This window comes from Engraulis encrasicolus, chromosome 24 (genome assembly GCF_034702125.1).
Source record: "Engraulis encrasicolus isolate BLACKSEA-1 chromosome 24, IST_EnEncr_1.0, whole genome shotgun sequence".
NCBI lineage: Eukaryota > Metazoa > Chordata > Actinopteri > Clupeiformes > Engraulidae > Engraulis > Engraulis encrasicolus.
In genome coordinates, this window is record NC_085880.1 from 43,691,713 (window position 1) to 43,713,285 (window position 21,573).

General features: G+C 44.5%; 1 protein-coding gene across 1 annotated transcript in view; it reads left to right on the forward strand.

Moving 5' to 3' along the window:
• Positions 1 to 21,573, forward strand: part of LOC134441358 (CUB and sushi domain-containing protein 1-like) — a 617,842-nt gene that overhangs the window by 318,503 nt on the left and 277,766 nt on the right. The window contains exons 4-5 of the mRNA XM_063191634.1: positions 12,969 to 13,163; positions 14,697 to 14,904. Of these exons, the coding sequence (XP_063047704.1) occupies positions 12,969 to 13,163; positions 14,697 to 14,904 (403 nt within the window). The remainder of the gene's footprint in view (positions 1 to 12,968; positions 13,164 to 14,696; positions 14,905 to 21,573) is intronic.

A 21,573-nucleotide genomic window follows, 5' to 3' on the forward strand; every position in this document is an offset into this window, starting at 1 on the left:
GGCAAGGTTGTGGCCCCCCAATTAAGTCAGAACAAAATGAAAACAAATGTGTGCTATCTGTGGCCGTGCATAATTTGCCATCACTAACACTTCAGGTTGGGGATATCTCTACTACGCATTCACATGACAGTGAAATCTTATCTACACCATCCTAGACCATCCTAAGGCTACTAAGAAATAGAGAAGAAATATCTGTTCTGTCTATCCGTTTGTTTCGCACCCCTAACCTCGGACACCATGCTGCTCGAGTTATACAGAACCTATGTTCGGGCCCTTCACTGGAGGGAATTTGAAAAAAACCTGGCCTTTGATGACTTTTAATTGAATACTTCTGGTCTAATGAATGCGATTCATATGTTTGACATGCAACTGAGGCAGCGTGGGAGAGTGCCCAAGGCCACAGCAATCGGCAGGTCAGAATTTCATTGTAAACACGAGCCATTTGGGATTACATAAAGCCAACAAACATGGGGGAAAAAAAGCAACCCGGTCCCTCGGAAAAAATCCATATTATTGATTTAGTACACCTAGAGTCCCCCAAATGGGTACCTTCCAAACAGGACAGATACAGAGGTTCATTGGTAGAGGAAGTGAGCACAGCTGCAAGTCTGCTTTACGTACACAGATGGATCCAACTATACATCGAAACCTTGCAGACTGTGCCAGGGCTGAACTAGTCATTTAGCATAGTGGGCAATTGCTGGTGGGCCCTGCACCCTCGTGGGCACTTATTTTCAGAAATGTAAAAGAAAAATATATTTTTTACATTTCTGAAAATAGGGGCCCTCGAGGTTACAGGGGCCACCGGTGAGTCAGTTCTACGTTGCTAATTATGAATCCTGTATGAAGCCAAAAGTACCTGGGACCTATTTCTCCCCCAGTTCAGCCCTGGACTGTGCCAGCTGGACGTGAAGTGGCAGATTTGGAAGAGTAAAACCGCTGTGATCATGTTGACCTTGTCCTGCTCACTAGACATTCAGAAGTTACAAGGGGGGCTAATGATGGTGATGAATGAATATGGTAACACTTTATTTTAGGGTTACATCTATAAGCACTAATACATACAATGTTAATGCCTGCATAAGTAACTTGTAAGGCATGTACTAAGCAAACGCTAAGGCCTACTAGGTCCTTACTAAGGTTAAATTGGTAATAAATCCCTTATTGTGCATGAACAAGACATTTGTGAATACATGCCTAAGAAATGTTTGATTTTGCTTAGTAGGCCTACATGCCTTACAAGTTACTTATACAGGTACATTGTATGTATTAGTGCTAATAGATGTATCCCTAAAATGAAGTGTTACTATGAATATAATGCTGAAGTGTAGCTCACCAGATAGAAGTTTGTAACCCCTTCATGCACGCTGTTCCACCAGTGGAACACTATAGTGCAGGAGTGGGGAGCGTATGTCTCGAGGGGAACCTATGTCTCGAGGGGAACCTATGTCTTGAGGGCCGTTTACGGCTCTTGAGACCGTTTTATCTGGCCCCCGACATAATTTCCATGTTATGCAGCTTCACATGAAATATAATATATTTTGTAAAGGAATCTTGGAAATGACATTTGCAATACAATTAAGTTATATTCAGGGACCAAGAGAAGGTGGGGTCTGTTTTAAAGCTGGCTGCCTTCAATCTAAGCCTAAAGTGCAGGGGTAAATCCTGGTTTGTGTTCATAGCGCGGCCCTCTGAGGACTTTGACGGCCCTTAGAGGAATATGAAGTGGCCCCTCGAATGAAAAAGGTTCCCCACCCCTGCTGTAGTGGTTGAAAAGACTTTACTAAGTAAGGGTTAACGTTCGGCGAGAAGGTCGCTACCGTGGAATAGCAGCACGACAGAGAGAATCTTTAGACCCCGACGCGGAGCGGAGGGGTCTTGTTCTCTCTGAAGTGCTGCTATTCCACAAAGCGACCGACTCGCCGAAAGTTAACCCGCTTATTATATGGATATACTTAAATGATTCACACATGCGGGGACATTTCTTTAGACCTATTTAATGTTAAGATTGTTGCTGCGCAAAACAAAACAGTGCCGTTGTGGAACACCGCTAGGCAACAGCTAGGTAGGCTAGCCAGGACAGGTGTTGTCTATCACAGCAGCTGATTAGAGTGACAAAAGACCGGACCCCCTGCGGAGTGATATGAAACATTCGCTTTAGCCACTGACTTGTATACAAGCCAGTGGCTTTAGCAGTGAACGTCTTGTTGCCATTGACAGCGGTAGCCAGGACAACGGGTGCTGTCTATCACAGCAGCTGATTAGAGTCTTGTTGAAAAGTCGCTTTAGCAGTGAAAAGTCTTGTTGCCATTGACAGCGGTCTGTTATAGACCAACCCGTCCGTTATCGAAAAATAACAGACGTCCGAACGTTGGGGAGCCCCGTTGAAATGAATGGAGCATTCGACAGATGACGTCACAACCATATAATAACATACAGTAGTACTACACTACTATGACCTGACACAGGCCCTTTAGTAATACATTAGGACTTGGTCATTGCCATTCTGGTAACAGCATATTTTTAACAGAAGTCATGCCATAAGAGGTTAAAGTATTATTTAATGACAGGACAGTATGAGTTAATTTATTCCAGGACAGTATGAGACAAAACAAAAAAAATGAAGGGGAGAGAGGGATGGGGCAGGGCCGGGAAATGACCCAGATCGAACCCAAACCCGGGTCCCCACACATAGACACCCAGTCGCAATGTCATGACGTCATCTAGCAACTTCTAGCAACTTTTCAGCGAGCCAATAGCGACTTTGGCTGATTTTCTTTTGGCAACACTGGATACACTTGGACCAGTGCAACCCGCCACTTGATCGTCTTGTTGTATTTTCCTGGTCTGGCTGTATAAAGCTTGCCTTCTTATCAGACTCAGTGTTGCCAGATTGGGCGGTTTCCCGCCCAATTGGACTGCTTAGGATGGCCGTGTGTAAAAGTGCCATTTTGCAGAAAAAAACGCCCAATTTTTGCCATAGACGTCAATAGAATTGGGCGGAATTTTGTGCTTCTAGGCGGGTTTTGAGCATTTTTTGGGCTGGAAATCATCAGCCTCATCTGGCAACCCTGGAGACAAGCCACTAGACTCACCGGCCCTCTACGTACTTAAGAGCTCTCGGGTATTCAAAGACAAATACAGTTCAAGTGACATGAAGCTAGAAAGAACAGGACACTCCATATATCCCTGAGCAAGAGTACCACTGTCTTCCTCTGTTCCTTGACATCTGTTTTTCTTTGTATTATCTAATCCCTCCAAGTGTTCCGCAAAGAAAGATGCGATCAGAGCACACACATGCAGTAGCCTGTGTGACCTTTAAACATATGTGATGTACTCTTCGAAACGACTAGGTGATCTTCAAGATCCTATTCAGTAAATCACATTGCATGTAGCATTGCATGCAGTGTTGACATCGATGGTCTCTATTAGTGTACCAGCAATGCAAAGAGTTTAACAGTAACCTCAAAAAAGGGCCTCAAAAAAGGGCCTCTTGATCTTTCAGGATATTATTTGAAAACACAACACTATTTATCTATGCAGCGAAAAGATACTGATGGACAAAAAAAGATAATTGCTTTTTTCCCAGGTCAGATTGAGGGATTTTTTTTTTCTTTATAAAATTCTTCTGTGGTTCAAGGCAAAAAGGTTATGACATGACAAAATACAGACCCTGCAGTAGGCCTACAAGCCTACAGGGACTCTTTAGCTTTATACAGGATGTTTGGTCCTGTCACCCTTGACAAATATGGCTGCTGGCCTAAAATGTGTACAGTAACAGTGGTCAAGGTTGGCATCAGTTGGAAGTATATATTCGTTTCTTTGAAAGCACGACTAGCATGAAAGGACAGGTATGGCCGTTTCAATGAAGGTTTACCTGCAAAATGTACGAATGTAGGCTATATGATGTATTGTGAATCTTGATGCTTGACCCGTCAGCATCACCTTCTCTTCAGGTTTGTTAACGTTTTGTTTACACACGGGCTGTTTACATGACCTTAAGGGAGCGTGCCAAGGTAGAGGTAGAGCATTCACAAAATTTACTCATTGAGTTCCACAATGCCTTTGTTCGGTGTATAGAGAGCTTTAGAAGTAGCTAACCGAGGTGCATTCTGTCGCTAGCCCATGCCTCTGCTGTGGCCTATCCTTGACGCATATTAGCCCCTCACTCCCACTGTTGTCTGCCACCATAACGAAGGCCTTTTAAACCATCTGTATTCACTGTCACGGGGACGAAAGGAAGGCTGTGGAGGGCTTTTTGCTTTGTGATGAGACACGATCAGCCCTGAAACCATTTTTCTTTGTGCTACAGACAGGATTGCGCTTTAACAGCGAGCCATGTGCTCTGCCTGTGCTGTAGGCCTACTGTATTTCAGGAATGCACGCCAGCCCTGCCCACACCAATCTGCCGACGGCTTTAAAGACAAGAAATCCACCATTAGACCAGCAGTCACAGGTGCTTTAGTAGAATCAATATGACTTTCTATGAAAATAGAATACTGCAGTACGATTCGCGAAACAAAAACCTGTTAGGTAAAAAAACAACAACAGCTTTTCGTCGAACAAAGAACCCTGCATAATCAAACGCTAATTCCATACACGCTTCCATAAGTACATGGCTTCAAAGTACTGGTGTGTGGTGCTGCTCCTCGCCGCCCCTCGGAGTGGCAGTTTGTGAACACACTGGGCCTTTCTCAAAACCTAGTGCAGTGCACTTCCAAGTGTATCATTCTAATTAGTCATGCCCAGTGATTGGATACTCTTTGGTGAACTCTTCGGAATATCCAATCACTGATTGTGACTAATAAAGAGTATCCAATCACTGGGGTGTGACTAATTAGGCTGATACACTTGGAAGTGCACTGCACTAGGTTTTGAGAAAGGCCCACTGACTCCATGAAAACAGGTATCTGGTGCCAAGGTGCGGTGGGCTGATGATGCATGGTGCTAAACAGCAGATGCTAAGGTTAGCGCTGCCCTCTCTAAGGGCTCTCACGGGGGAATAATAATCCATCGCGCAAGCCGCACCGTTGGCAGAAATAAACAACTTGTTTCCCCTTCTGACTCCATACATCTTCATTTAACAACTTGAGCTCACCTTTAAATTTGTCATCCCTCTCCCCGCAATAGGGATTGATGGCTTTTTGCCCATGTTTAACATCCATAGTCTATATGGAATGCCTTCCACGCTGCCAGAGTATGTGCCATCATAAAAACAATGAATGACAACATATTTTTGATGAGAAACAAGTGCAGGATCATGCTATGAAAACATGGTGTATGTAATTCATTTTCACAAACAAATCTTCTCAGCTCTAGACAATGTAATTTGGCCAAGAATATGGTGTTGCAATCCATTCTTTCTGCTCACTCTTCATAACATTAAAGAGTGGAAAATATATCGGCGTCTCCTTTCACGGTCATTAAATCGTAATGGCTGCTGTCCCTGTATATATTTTTCTCAGTGATGTTAATCTCACTGACAACGCTGTATGCTGCTGGGTGCATGTCACTGTGTTATGCAGTTTGCTCTAGTTGTATTTCATGATGGATTTTTTAAGGATAACTGGACATGTGTATGTTCACAGTTGCTGATTTAAAGATACTCTTTACTTTCAGTTGGAACCTAACAGGAATGCATTACCCCACTCATTTCTCCCGAACAATTTGCCATTACCTCCACCAAGGCCGCGGTCGCGTTGGTTTGTCTGTCTGCAGGATAACTCAAAAACGTATCAACGGATTTGGATGAAACTTTGTGGGGTTGACCAAAGGAACAAGTAATTAATGTTGGTGGTGATCCGGACCACAAACCGGAACCAGGATTTTAAAAAAGATTCTTCGTCATTGCTAGGCTAGAAATCTAGACGCCCCTAGTGACCACAAATTGAATTGCGGGACAGGGCGAATTTTGACACTCCACAAAAAGAAGGCAGGGAGACTTAAGATGAAAACTGGGTGTAACATAGTCATCAAACAGCTTCCTTGGCGGAGGTCTGCACTCTCGCAGTGCATTTCTAGTTGTAATAAGTTTTTCTTTTATTGTGACAACTCATGAGTCACACACAGTCTTTGACATCCAGAAATTGTTTCATGAATTGGAAAAGGGTGGACTGTTATCACTGTGTTATGGGATAGTGCTGTGCGGCATGAGTCAATTATTTTCAGTGTATTTTATCCACAGAAGAAAGAGAAGAAAGAGTGAAAGAGAGAAAAAAGGAAGATAAGCCAAACAAAGCTGGAGAGACCAAATAGGATATTTAATATTTTAAAAAGCCTCTGTTATCTGTGTCATATTTCCCCCAAGAGAACCTTTTCAATAAAAAAAGATGAGAAATGATGACTAATGTTCTCAGATGCATCGGCTATACATACAGTGTTTGAAAGTAATGAAATAAACGGTCCGCATGAGAGAAGTTAGGAAGTAGACAGAAGAGAGAAGGGGGTGGGGAGGGAGGGAGGGAGAGAGAGAGAGAGAGAGAGAGAGAGAGAGAGAGAGAGAGAGAGAGAGAGAGAGAGAGAAAGAGAGAGCAATGGTGGAGAGAGAAGGCAAGAGAGATGCTGCAATTGATTTTTGTACTACTAAAGGTCTCTGTTCAGAAATATCACTGGTGAAGGTGACACCTTCAGACAAGCGAAGTGGACTGCCAACCAGGGAGCTGACAGGGGGTACAGGGGTCAATGGTCCCGGGCCCAGGGAGAGATGGGGCCCAGAAGTCGGTCTCCATTACATTGAGTGTATTGAGTTGGGGGCCCTTTCTGATGACTTTGTCCTGGGCCCAGCCAAAGCTGTCAGCGGCCCTGCTGCCAACCATAAGAGGTGCTTGCTGGGTGCCGGGGAAAAGGGACAGTCTTGTTAATCCACTTACAAAATGGTTTGTCTTTGTTCCCCCATCATCTCAACTCTCCATTCGTCCCCATTGCCTATTGCTCTCTATTTCTAAGGGTTTCTTATTTCATCGTTCACACACAGGGAGAAGAAGAAGAATGTTTTTTATTCGACTGGTATGCAAATTCAATTTAGTGTGCTGTAATTGTATGCATAGCCGTTTCTCCCTACCCTTACCATTCGTTTAAAAAAAAAAAAGAAAGAAGAAAAAAAACACATGATAATCTAGGTCACACTGTCTGTGGCTCGCATGAGTAATTTAACTACCGCCTGTGCCCATTCCTCCTCGGAGACCAGTTTGGTCAACTGTGGGCTGCATGGCCGTAGCCAGGAGTTTAAAATAAGGGAGGTCCACAGACATTTTTAAAGGTGCACTGTGTAGGATGGTGCCCAGAGTATCTATTGCAACTACCATGCTGCTCATTGAAACTGTGCTGTCTTCTGCCCATTTTGGTATTTTCATTAATATTTGCTAAATAATAAACTAATATTTACTAGTATGACCAAAATACAATATGTTTGCTGCTGAAAATATCTATTTCTGGAAATTCAAAATGGCGGAAAATGGAGAAGATCCCCTTTTTCATGTATGAAAAGTGCAATTTTCCCAGTCATAATGAATACTTTAATGAATTTGATGGTGGTGGTAGGCCTAAGTATTCATGAAAAAATCACTTTTGTGAATGGGCAACATCAATTCTGGAAATAAACTAGTTAACTACTAAAAACATGCAAAAGATATGCATGCAAAAACTGAGATTAAAAAAATATATTATTTTCTCTAAAAATTAGGGAGGTCTGGACCTCCCTTATGTGGCTACGGCCATGGTGGGCTGTTACTGTGGGCTAGACTCCCTCCGAAGGCTCAGTCTCTCCCTGCAAACTGGCCCAGCTGAAAAGAGAGATAGCCATGCACACACTCGCCTCCTCCCCCATGCCTTCCCTTCCCTCCTGCTGCCTTGTAACCAGTGGCAGAGATGACTTTCACTAAGTGAATGGGCGTCTCTTGGTCACATTTTCAATGCAAGCATAGGAATGACTATAAAGAGCAAGGTGGGAAAAAAGAGCTAAATGCTTTTTCAAAGCTTTTAAAGTCTATGCCCTGAAACTGGTCCAGCTAAAAAAGAAAGATAGTCACACACTCGTCTGCCTTGTAGCCTACACCCCTCCTACTTCTGCACTGTGGGAGATTCATTCACTGAGTGCATTAGTATATGGGTATTTCTTGGTCAAATTTGCAATGCAAGAACAGAACCGCCCTTACAATAACAAAGGGGAATCCATTGAGAATACAATTTGACTACACAGGTGAAAGAGCAAATTGACAAATTCATACACAAAATGCTTTTTAGGGGTCGGTCCTATGTTCCCCTCTTCCAGGGAACATAGGACCCTTTTTTCAAAAAAGGGTTCTATGTTCCCCACTGCTTCAAAGTAGACTGCTGACACATGGCAAAGTGCAGGTTGTTGTTGTACCTCTGACAAGTTAGGGTTAGGGTTAGTTTTGGGAAGGGCACAAATTGAAAACTCAGAAACATTGCATTACGACAGGTTAGGTTTAGGGATGGTTTTGGGAAGGGCACAATTTGAAAACTCGGAAACATACAATGCGGGGAACTTAGGACCCTTTTTTCATAAAGGGTTCTATGTTCCCCGCTGCTCCCAAGACTGCTGAAGCATGGCAAAACGCAGGGTATTGTTGTACCTCTGACAGGTTAGGTTTAGGGGGGTTAGTTTTGGTCAGGGCACAAATTGAAAACTCAGAAACATTGCATTACGACAGGTTAGGTTTAGGGATGGTTTTGGGAAGGGCACAAATTAACAACTCACTAAACATTGCATTTCTAACAGGTTAGGTTTAGGGATGGTTTTGGGAAGGGCACAATTTGAAGACTTGGTAGCATACAATGCGGGCAACATAGAACCCTTTTTTAGAAAAAAATGTCCTATGTTCCCCTTTCCCATGCAAAGACAGGGGAACATGGGACCCAGGGAACATAGGACGTGGGGAACATAGGTACGCTCCCCTTTTTTATGGCTAAGTCTCTTCCCTGAAACTGGCCCGGACATAGGTGGGCACAGATACAGTAGGGACAAGGTGGTGCTAAAGCACCTACCCCTTTACCCTACTGGACATAAAATGCCCTTTTGAATGTGAAAGCTCTTTCTTCAAAGTTTGTTGACACAATGTACTGCGGTCCATGTTGACATGATCTGAAATCATCTGCAAATTCTTCACAATCAAAACCATGTGACAATTGAATAATGCCACTGATATATAGCCCCTAGACTAGTCTAGTAAGGCAGACGGAAGTTCCACATGCCCCCCCCCCCCCCCCCCCCCCTCCCCTCAGCACCTGCCATCCTAAGGTGCTGTTTCCATGTAGCAGGATATTTTTTTAGAAGGGTTTATTTTTCTCCTGTTGAGGTGTAAACGCAACATGTGGATACAAATAAATCCTCCATTGTAACAAATGCGTTTCAGCCCCGTAAAAAAAATTGTATCCTGCTTTTTATGACTGGATTTTAAATATCTGCTACGTGGAAACGGAAGGTCAAAACCAATGCAAAACCAATGTATCCAGGAGAAAAAAATATCCACATATAAAAATATCCAGCTATGTGGAAACAGCACCTAAATGTCTGTGCATGCCTCTGTGCCCAGATGAAAAGAGAGATTGCCACTATAGCCTGGACTGCCCTGCCTGTCCCCCTCCTGCCTGGCGACACTGGCAGAGATGAGTTTCCCTCATCACTTCTCTCCAAGGGTGACCAGAGGTTTGATCCTTTTTTCTTCTTCTTCTCTCCATCCACCACTAAAAGGTTTACCGTTCCCAGCACCAAGCAGTTCAAGCAGTCACCCATCTAGCCAGCCACCCACCCTCAACTCATTTTTCAACAACCTTTGAACCTCGAGTCACTTTATACGCCCACTTGCTGCTACACACAGTTACAGCTCCTATCTCTGTCTTTTGTGGGTTTTAGGGGGGAGCAGTGCACATTCCGTTGAGCGAGATGTCTCGTTTAAAAAAAAAAAGGCTTTCCTGTCAGGATGTGTCCATCTCACTTTTTTTCCAGAGCTGAATAAGAAGGAGCGTGATGGTTTGTCGTCTCGACACTGATGTTGTAATCAGTACAGCTAATCTGAACCAATCACCACACACTGACGCTGCTGCTGCCGCCGATCCCGGTATACTGGAAATCCAGGTTAATCAGGCATTAATTAACAGCTGCACACATCCACCAGCAAACCCCAGACGACACCTGAGGCTGGAACGAATCTCGTCCAGATATCAGCTTGTGGGTCGGGGGTAGGGGTAGGGTGTCTCTCGCATCATGAGTTCCTGCTATAGGTCCCTGCTGGTTGGACAAGAGGAGACAACCGACCGCGCGAGTAGCTACACAACAACACACCTTTGGAACACGCCGTGAACCTGCTCACGACTCGTAAGGTAGCGCGGCGTGCCGTGTCCCGAGATTGTGGCGCGCGGTACGGTAGCCAGGTGGCAAATTAATCCCAGCTCCTGCCATTTACACAAGCAACCTTCCCAACAATGCTGCTAATGATGCACAGCAGCATGCGATGCGATGAGAGGAGAGAGAGATGGAGTAAAAATAGCTCTGGTGGTGGACAGGGTTGCCAGATGAGGCTGATGATTTCCAGCCCAAAAAATGCTCAAAACCCGGCCCGCCTAGAAGCACAAAATCCCGCTCAATTCTATTGATTTCTATGGCAAAAATTGGGCGGGTTTTTCTGCTAAATGCCATTTTTACCCGCACACGACCATCCTCAGCAGCCCAATTGGGCGAGAAACAGCCCGATCTGGCAACACTGGTGGTGGTGGAGCAGCTGACGGAGCAAAGAGGCTCAGCTTGCATACTAATTAATTATTGAGAATGAGGCACTAACTTCTAATGAGTGGAAGAAGAGGTTTTATATTGTGTTTTGGAGAACTTTTATTGATAACAGTCTGTCATGGCCTATCAGCTAGTAACTTACCTTGCAGCACACTTTGCTCGCTCGCTTGCCGCTCCTTGGTAGAACAACAAGCTCGGTGGCAGGTTGTTGGCTTACTCTGTGAAAACGATTAAAATTCTGATGCTGGTGTTTTGATACACCTGTCAGTGGTACTTTCCGCAGATGTTTGTTGTTGCTCTTTGTAATTGCTCGCTATTATGCTAATGCTTGGCAAAAACTGTTTAATTTATCGTCTAAACATTGTTCTCACGACATTCTTAGTTGGTATTCAGGTGGATGCGGGGATGCCCAATCATAAGAAATGGGTACAGCATGAAATGAAGAACATTGTATTTTTTACCAGCCCCAACAAGGCCTTAACTTATTGTTTTGACAGCATGTTTTTTTTTTTTTTTTTAAACTTGTAAGCCTCCTCGATCTACCAATACAAATATGTTCACCATTGATAGCAATGCTACAGGGAAAATAACTAGAGGAGAGAGGGGAAGACCTGTCAAAAGTCGGTGGATTAGTTCATCCAAATGCTGCAAACAGTTTTCATGCCCTCAACACTCAGGAAGTAGGTAGCAGACAACTAAACAAGGCGGCTGTGAACAGTCTGCATTATTGATGAAAACTATGGCAACGCTTTTACTCTACCTTTTAAACTCGAGCTGTTAGGTTATCAGCAGCCTCTCTCTTAGCCCCTTTTTCATCCACACTCAATCAGGACTGTTGGCCCACTGGGAAAATGCCCTGTATGCCAGACTACCAGTCCAGCCCTGTTCACACCTTCTAACGTGTGAACATGCTTGGCTGTGCACTGACCCGTCTGTGCTGACCGCAAGCCACTCCTGACCCTCTCTCCATTTGGCCATGTGCACGGGCACCATGCACCTCCCTAACATATGTGTTTCAAACGACTCGCCATCAACCAGGTCTATCTAAGTAACCACAACTAAGATACTTAAGTAACCTGAACTAAAAAAATGCAGTTCATGCAACACTAAAATGTGGTTCCACAGAGGCCACCATTTTATAAAAGGCAATGCCAACAGACCACGTGGCTGATGCTGCTGCTGAACAGCGGATAGATAGGAAGCCTTCATCTTTCACCACACATCCTGCTCTTACCACCTAGTGAGACATCTCCATATTTTTTTTTTTATCATAGGGCTGCTGGGAATTGCTCTGTTATATGGCAGATAACCTCCATCACAATATCATAGTTTCTTGTGCCAGCATCAAGCGTTAATCACGTTATTTTGCTAATCTTATTTTGCTAATCTAGTTATTTTATGCACAGGTATGCGCATAAAATATGCGTCAATGTTGTACCATACGTGCATACGCATTACTTTGTTTGGTGATGTCTGTCACAAGCATTATAATACTTTATGTTTCCCTTTTTGTAGGCTACCTGCTGTCAACGCTTAAGAGAGGGCAGGCCTATTCTGTTTTGTTTTGTTTGGCTTTGGTCTTTTCATGATAAAGATCTGCTGACTTCATAAACACCCAAGGTTATTGAAAAGTCACCTGCTTACGTATATAAAAATAGAGATTGTCAGAAACGACATCAGTGAGTTTTCTGCACTGAAGCCCCAAAAATCAGCAGATAGAAAGAATATTGAAATATGTAAATGGGTTTCTCTCTCTCTCTCTCTCTCTCTCTCTCTCTCTCTCTCTCTCTCTCTCTCTCTCTCTCTCCCTCTTTTCTCTCTCTCTCTTTCCCTCTCTCTCTCTCTCTCTCTCTCTCTTCTTTCTCTCTCTCTCTCTCTCTCTCTCTCTCTCTCTCTCTCTCTCTCTCTCTCTCTCTCTCTCTCTCTCTCTCTCTCTCTCTCCTTCCTTTATAAATGTGTGCACTTCATTACGAATAATCACCAACATAACAATGTTCTCCATCATGTGCCCGAAGGTAAATGGGAAACAAACAGAGCATGTCATAAGGAGACGTGATTTATGTACTTATACAACTGTCTGCTCCTTTCAGTCTGGTTTTGCCCTTCTAACTTTTGTTACGCCTTGAGAGATGACATATCCATTAACTGATATATCTAAAGCATCATCTAATGTGTTTTTTGCTTCTCTTCTCTTCTCTTTTTTCTCTCTCTCTTTCTCCAGTGTTGCCCAGTCATACCTGTGGGAACCCTGGGTTAATACCAAAGGGAGTCATTCAAGGGTCCAGATACAACATCGGAGACAAGATCCGCTACAGTTGTGTCATGGGCTATGTCCTTGAGGGTCACGCTGTGCTCACGTGCATCGTGACCCCTGGAAGTGGTGCATCATGGGATTTCCCGGCGCCATTTTGTCGAGGTATGTACTGTATGTTCCTTTGTCATTGCTCAGGTCATTGGCAGCATTAGACGTGTGTGCAATAAATGGAAGACGAATGGATCAGACATTGTTAAAAAAATGTCACTGTACGGTTACACTTTACTTGGTGTGTCACTGCATAACACATGCATAGCAGTTGTTATACACAATACCTACACATGAAGGATTCTATAAGACATTCATAGCAAACCTTTCATAAACATGGAATATAAAAGGACAAGCAACTTGTCAAAGTAAAAGTTTCATCTAACCCCCTCATAAAAGCTGTTATTCATGTGTTATGCAGGGACATGTCAAGTAAAGTGTTACCTACCAACTGTACTATAACTGTACTATAATCAACTACATTAAAATGTGCATATGGTAGCCTACATACAGTGCATGTTCGATTCAGGTTTTTTTTTTCTGCTGTTATTAAATGGTGGCTATTAATAGTCCATTATTGTGCTCAATTTCTAAACAGCACCTTATCTTGTTTGAACCATGCATACAGTACGTAGTATGAGAATCACATGGCTGTTGTCAGTGTTGCCAGATTTGGCTGTTTCCCGCCCAATTGGGCTGTTTGGGATGGCTATCTGCGGGTAACAATGGGTAAAAAGGGCATTTGGGTGGGTTTTTCTGCAAATGTATGGTCATTTCTAATCAATAGAATTTAGTGCAAACTGGGCACATTGGGTTTTGTGTATCTTTTGGGCTGGAAATCACCAGTCTCATCTGGCAACCCCGGCTTTAGTAATCTAGTTTTACTGTCTATGTCTTGTTCCGTTGCACAGCGGAAGGCTCCTGTGGCGGCACGTTGAGGGGGACCACAAGAACAATATCCATATAAATAAAATTATTAATTTAGTAAATTGACTGGTAACTGAAATAAGCCATAATAAACCAAAATGAGCTAAACTATTCCACTGGTTCTTTACAAGGCTTATATACTGTGTATGTATTATGTTTTTTTGTAGTACTTGAATGGGTTTAGAAATTAACCAACTTCATCGAGTTGTGAAACCGGTCGCACAGAAAAAATAGTGTGGCAAGCAAGGCCCATGTTTGGGGGGCCTTGGGTGTAATCTACCGGAATATGGGGGGCCTTAAAGGGAAATGCCACTATTTTGGGGATTAATACATTTAAAATCGTTGGCTGGGGTTTATAAAGGTGGTAAAGTGTCTTATTTTTCATGTTAAGCGTTGTCTTGCTTTAAGACAAGTTAAAAGAGGGAGTATGTCGCTAAGCTAGTGAAAGTCTATGGATCCGTGTAGCATTGTTACATGCTACACGGATACATTGACTTTCACTAGCTTAGCGACATGCTCCCTCTTTTAACTTGTCTTAAAACAAGACAACGGCTTACATGAACAATAAGACACTTTACCACCTATATAAACCCTGGCCAACGATTTTAACTGTGTTAAGCCCCAAAATAGTGGCATACCCCTTTAAGTTGTCATGATAAAGTTTGGGAACTCCGCCCTGATCTAGTTTTACTGTCTCTGTCTTCTCCCATCACCACACAGCGGAGGGCTCCTGTGGCGGCACGTTGAGAGGGACCACAGGAACGATATCCAGCCCGCACTTCCCCTCGGAGTACGAGAACAGCGCCGATTGCACGTGGAGTATACTCGCCGAGCCGGGGGACACCATCGCCTTGGTGTTCACGGACTTCCAACTGGAGGACAGATACGACTTCCTTGAGATCAGCGGCACGGAGGTGCCATCGATATGGTGAGAAATCGATGTTCTTCTTCTTTTTACGGGTGTCAGAAGGGCCGTGAAATAGCCTCTCAGAGGTCTGAGGAAGGAGGTTTTGTTTTACGACGTACCACTACAGTGCAGTGCATGTACTGTATGCAAGAGCATGCCTCATACTATAGGCTTTGTGGGATAGGGATGGCAGGCTGGTTTGTGTGTGTGTGCGTGTGCGTGTGCGTGTGCGTGTGCGCGTGTGTGTCTGTGTGTGCGAATGCGTGCGTGTGAGCGTGATACCGTGTGTGTATGTGTGTGTGTGTGAGTGTGTGTGTGTTTGTGTGTGCGAATGCGTGCGTGTGTGCGTGCTACCATGTGTGTGTGTGTGTGTGTTTGTGTGCGTGTGCGTGTGTGTGTGCGTGCGTGCTAGCGCGTGTGTGCCTGCGTGTGTGTGTGTGTGCGTGCACGTGTGCGAGCCCGTGTGTCTGTGTGTTTGTATGTTTCCCCTCTAGAGCCACTAGTGCTGGCAGCTTTCTCCTGACTCTGTGTGTACAGGACGGGCTGTGGGCTGGATATAGGGCTTTATTAGTCTCTCATGGCATAAGCGAATGGCCACTTATCACGTTAGTCATCCGACCTGCTACGGTGGGACAGCGCTACATCAGCGCCAAGTCGTGGGGAGCAGGGACGGATCTAGTCATCTTGGGGCCCTAGGCGAAATATGATCATGGCACCCTCAAAAGTCATTCTAGAGACATATACAATTCTGTGGTTTGAAGCTACTCTAGTGTTTTGTCTCATATATACTGTATCTTCGAATACGTTAGTGACAAACTAAGATCAATCATATTTTTTTGGTGTGTTTACCGCGACTGGTGTGACAGTTGGGGCCCCTATGAAGGACAGAGTTGGACGGGCCCCAGGCAATTGCCTAGGTTTGCCTAATGGAAAGTCCGCCTCTGGTGGGGAGAATAGATGGATGCTCCTGACAGGGTTCCTGGTGGAGGAAACACCGCCCCTGGGCCTGTTATAAAGCCTGTGGCATGTAGATCATGCCCGCTATAAAATGATGGCACCACGGATGCTGGGGATAGTGTACAGTGTTGCCAGATTGAGCTGTTTCCCGCTCAATTGGGCTGTTTGGGATGGCTATCTGCGGGTAAAAATGGGTAAAAAGGGCATTTGGGTGGGTTTTTCTGCAAATGTATGGCCATAGAAATCAATAGAATTTAGTGCAAATTGGGCACATTGGGTTTTGTGCATCTTTTGGGCTGGAAATCACCAGTCTCATCTGGCAACCCTGATAGTGTAGTGTGCTTGCAGCTTGCTAGCCTACCGTGCGTTGCCCCTACCGTGTGTTGCCTGCACAAACAGGAGACTAGCTGTGCAAACATGTTTTTTTCCCCAGCATTTCAGCTTGGCGGGCTTTCGCTAAACAAATTACAAGGTCCCCGTTTAGCCCCTGGGCAATGCTAATAGAATACTGTGAGAAATCAAAGATGTGTTGCAAGCCTGTATGTGGCTCACTGAGCTCTGATGCCAATATTTTTTTTTCTTATTAATGTTTTTTTTTCTTCTGTTCATCCACAAGTACCATTTTCATACATTTCTGTACCGTTGCTCTCTCCAAGAAAGAGTGAAGACAGAGTGGGAAAAAAACAAAAGAAGGATTGAAAGATAGTGAGTGAGCAGGTGGAAAAAAACAAGATACTGGATGAATCCTAGAGACCCCCGAATCAGCAGCACTTGAAGTGGTTAGCTGAATGGAGACAAGCGCCTCTCCCCTACTCTCCTCTCCTCTCCTCTCCTCTCCTCTCTTCTCCTCTCCTCTTCTCTTCTCTTCTCTTCTCTGCTCTTCTCTCCTCCTCCTCTCCCCTCCTCTCCTCTCCTCTCCTCTTCTCTTCTCTTCTCTTCTCTTCTCTTCTCTTCTCTTCTCTTCTCTTCTCTTCTCTTCTCTTCTCTCCTCTCCTCTCCTCTCCTCTCCACGGAATGGGTCTTCGTTTGAGTGGAGGGCCTCATATGTCCTCAGGCTGTCCTTTATGTAGTGGAAATGGCTGCAGATATCTGCTTGGTATTGTCCCAGGCGGGGAATGGTGAGGGAGGGGCGGTGGGGGGGGGGGGGGGGGGGGGGGGGGGGGGGGGGGGGGGGGGGGGGGGGCGGTAAGCCGATTCTAAACAGCTCCCCTAGTGCGGCCAAGGTTAGATGCTGAAGGTTGTCTTGTTATTAGTTGAGCATCTTCTTCTGACAGAGCCAAATGAGTGGGTAGAGTGAAGCGAGTGATTGGCCGACTGAGCAGAGTGAAGCGAGTGATTGGCTGACTGACATCTGAGAGAGCAATTTGAAAAAAGAGGAAGACAGGGAAAGAATAAAAAGCATCACTGGTAGAGGACAGAACAGTCTTCTGGTCAAAAGATTGAATGGTTTGGCCATTTTATGGTGGAACAACCCTCAAAGGGGCAATAATGGTTCAAATTCAAAATGGTCAATTTTTCTGTGGATTTAAAACACACACACACACACACACACACAAACAGACACATATTTGAAACAGATGATGCTTGAGTTGAACACCACAGTTAAAGTCAATTTTAAAGCATTTACCGCAGCAGCTTTTGCATTTTGTGAATATGGTTACTTGGTGATGTTTTTATGTTTCAAACTTAATTTTGGGTCAGGACTGAATTGTCACAAAAAATCCCTCTAAGCCTTTGTCAAAATTGTCCAAAAAAAGAGGGCTAAAGCTTTCAGAGCGACGTGACCTGTCAAAGTGTGCAGCAATAGCGTTCGTTGCTGGCTGTAATATGGTCTTGTCTCTGCAGCATATGGCAGAAATAAAGGCACAGAGGATGGAAGCCTGAACGATCAGAAAGGAGGCCCAGTGGGATGGGGAAACAGTGGGGGAGAGGAGCGCTTTTAATGTCAAATGGCTGGTGGGGTTGAATTGTCATGTTGCACTTTTCTGTGAGGCACTGTTCGCTCTCCCAATTTGAAAATGGCTGCCTGGGTCTGTTTGAATACCCTCGAGGTGTGCAGAAAAAATGTGTCCAGTAAATCAATAATAGCTCAATAGAAACACAAACTGCAAAGGGTCTTTATGATATAATTGGCTTGTTTAATATCTTTGACTGGCTGGGATTTTAGCTATTTTCTGCCATTGCTGCGATTGTAAGCAAAGATTATTAACTCATCCAGAGTCGTGAACATAAAGGACCTTTCCTGAGTTGTGAAAGAATGTTATGACTAAAGATATCATTAAACGTGTCATCCATTCATTCATGCCTGTAATATTCTGTGCTTGGTTTTTACTGATATAGGTCTAAATAACCTCTGTAAGAGTTTGGTTCAGATTCTCAATTTAATCAAGGACCTTAAATGTGCCTTTTCAGTGTCTTTGATCTACTCCTGTATCTCAGCAAATCCTTCCAAGCAACTGTGAGACTATTCTGGCAAAATAAAATTTGTTTTACCTGACATATAGCAGTATGGATTTGAAACCGAACAGATATTGGGTGCGCCAGTTATTGAATGTATTGCAAAAAGATCCTGTGTAGTACATCAATAAAGGGCCATGGGCTGAACAAGGTTTACATAATGGGTTACGGGGTTAGAAGAGATGCCATTAAAGAAGTTCAATTAGAGCTAGCTACTGATTGCGTGAAAGTTATCCCCGTCACTTAACACTGATGTCAAAGGCTATCACTCATGTATGTGACACCTAACCAGCCTTTTAAAGGGGCTGATATTTTATGTTATCTGACATTGTCTTTCGCCGCTGTATCTCCAAGACTGACACGCAGGGGAACATAATAGGCTTAACATGCTATTGGTGTGCCCCATTAATCTTATATACAAGACCCTTTAATCATCCCAGGAGCGTTCAGTGCGTTGACCTCTGCTCCTGTTGTCTGTGATGCGGGTGGGCAGCACGCTGGCCAAATGGAAAACCTCCCACCGACACGCATGCCGTGCGGCCATTTTCACGCAGCCCATTAAAGAGACCTTGGGGTGAGATCGATCAGGCGTTCCGGTTCCACCGCGGAATGCAATGTGGGGCTCGGAGTTGTTGGCACTGGCCGCCTAAATCACGGCACTATATTAAGCCTCCAGTCAGGCAAGCACTCTAAAAAGATATTGTTTATTGTACAGTATAAGGCCCAGCAGGGAAAGAAAATACACAAAGATAGTAGCTGGAAATGTCAAAGGTTTTGCCTTGTGAGCACTTGCTTCATTGCCAAATAGGTTTTCGCCAGGCTTAGGAGGGTTTTGTAGACCTAAAAGTCACCATAAAGTAGATGACACAAAACTCAATTTGGAGGGCAGGGTGCTTGAAAAGCCGTTGTGTTCTAGATGGATCGCTCCATTTTGTGTTGACAGACTATGCAGAGCACCGAGTTGGAACCAGGAGTGAGCCACTGGAAGTTCTGAGCCCTACAACTCAGGGACGGATCATGACTCCATGGGCCCCTGGGCCAGACAACAAGAAAGGGCCCCCTCCAGATGTTAGAGACCCTATATTGTTGGGCATTCAGGTGTTTTCCCCCTGAAAACATGTGAAAATAGAGTTGTTAAAAGTGTGATTTTACACAACATGAGAATGGAAATTTAGAGGATTGGGCTTCAGGGCCGTCTGAACTCTTGAGCCCCTGGGCCTGGGCCTGGTAGGCCTGTGCAGGAATCCATCCTTGCTACAACTGTAAGAACTGTGAGAATACAGTCCTGAGAGCAGCTTTGAGCTTATATAATAAAATTAGCGCTAATAGTTCCCTCGGGGCAGGGGGTGCTGTTGCGCAGCACACTAAGCCTCTCACATTTAGGCTTGTATGTATGCCCACGGGACCCCGGTTCGAGTCCGGCCAGGGTCATTTCCTGGCCGTGGCCCATCTCTCTCTCTCCCAATTGTTTCCTGTCTACTCTCACGCTGTCCTGTAATAATAAAGGCCAACAAGCCCCCCAAAAAATACCTTTAAAAAAGTTCTCTCAGGGGAGCATTTCTTTAAAGCTGGTCTCCTGGGATAGATCGTCCTTCTCTTTTCCATGGGCTGCAGCCCTACTAACATTGTGCAGTTCAGAACATGTAGAGCCAAGCACTCAGCAAGAACAGGTGGTGTGTCTCACTTGTGCACTTCGAGCACTAAGTTTCAGTGCATAGGGCGCTTTCATTGAAAAAAATCGTTAGTTAAGTGCACTGAAAGCACCCGGATGATGCCCTAACAATGGCGGAAAACGGTGGACACTTCACGCACTAAACGGGCGCCATTTTGACAATAAAACGGAAGAAACGTGACGTTCAGTTCAGTAGAAGAGTTTGGTGAACAGTCTCCTGTATTTCTGTAAGTAATGTTGCTGAGACACCAACCTTTTCATGCCAAGCCAAGTATTGTACACAAAATAGCTGCCAGTTGGGATGAAGAAAATGTAAATACAAGCACGACACACTGTGCAATGTAAACAGTAGCCAACCGATATTTTGGTGAGCTAATGCTAGCTCAACCGTCACTTCCAGTCAGGGCACAGTGCATAGTGCGCTGACTTTTTCACAACACTATGCACTAAAGACCCCCAGTGCACTGTGAGCACTATGATATGCCATAAGTGCGGCATCTGAGACACGGCAAGGGTTTCAATATGTAAGCGTAAACTTAGCCTAGAGTAGAGTATTTACAACACTCAAACAGTCAAAAGTCAGTGTAAACCTCTGCAGGAGGCCAGTGTAATATCAACTCTAGATTGAGTGGGCCCAATTGTTTAGATGACCCAGTGATGCAGCATAGCGTGAAACCGCATGCATGACACAGCATTCAGCCTCATGAGATATGACTTTTTAAAAAATGAAACATGTTAGTATATCAGAGCTGAATGGACATATTGTAATGTACAATGATGGTCTTAGCTTTATTATGTTTTTATGTGCTTCAGTGGCTGAGATATTTGGGGCACTATGGGCTGACCTCACATTTCCCCAAAAATGGCTTAGGCATTTCACAGGCGTTATTTACGTAGCAGGTGCTTTAGGCGTCAATGGGTTAAGAGTTATATGAACACAGGTACTGTATTTATTGTGTACAGCAGCCAGAGGTATAAAATGAGGAGGTGAACTATAGCTTTGGTGATCATAATGAGTTTGGATCACTCAGCAGCTTTAGATCTGTATAGATTGTACAAATAAAGAATTACTGTGATTCTACCGGTTCAATTGGGCCATAAACTACATTATGTAGTAAGCGAACAGCTGGCTGTGGTCTTTACTGGAAGCATGTGGGTGCTCTTACCTTTCTCCATGCCGGAAGTGCCCTTGAGCAAGGTAACTTACCTCACAATGTAATATAATGTACACTAGCCTTCTGAAAAAGCTCGAGAGGAGCTTTAACACTGTTTACCTGTGTTCACTCTTTCCTACGAACCAGCTAGTGTACAGCTAACAGTACAGGAGGCCTTTACACATGCAGTGTATTTCCCCTGTCAGAGGTGATAAATCTGGGCCTGTACTGTAGGCCTGCGCTCTTAAAACAGCAGCGTTAGACGACAGGACTTGCTACAGCACCTTTACAGATGGCACGGATGCGTTTACTGTCCTCCTCACAACAGCTGCCTGCTCATGACATGTCAGTGTTTAAACTAAAATGACTAAGCCCCCCCACATTTGAGCTTGCATGCCCATGGGGACCCCGGTTCGAGTCCGGGCGGGGTCATTTCCCAATCCTCCCCCA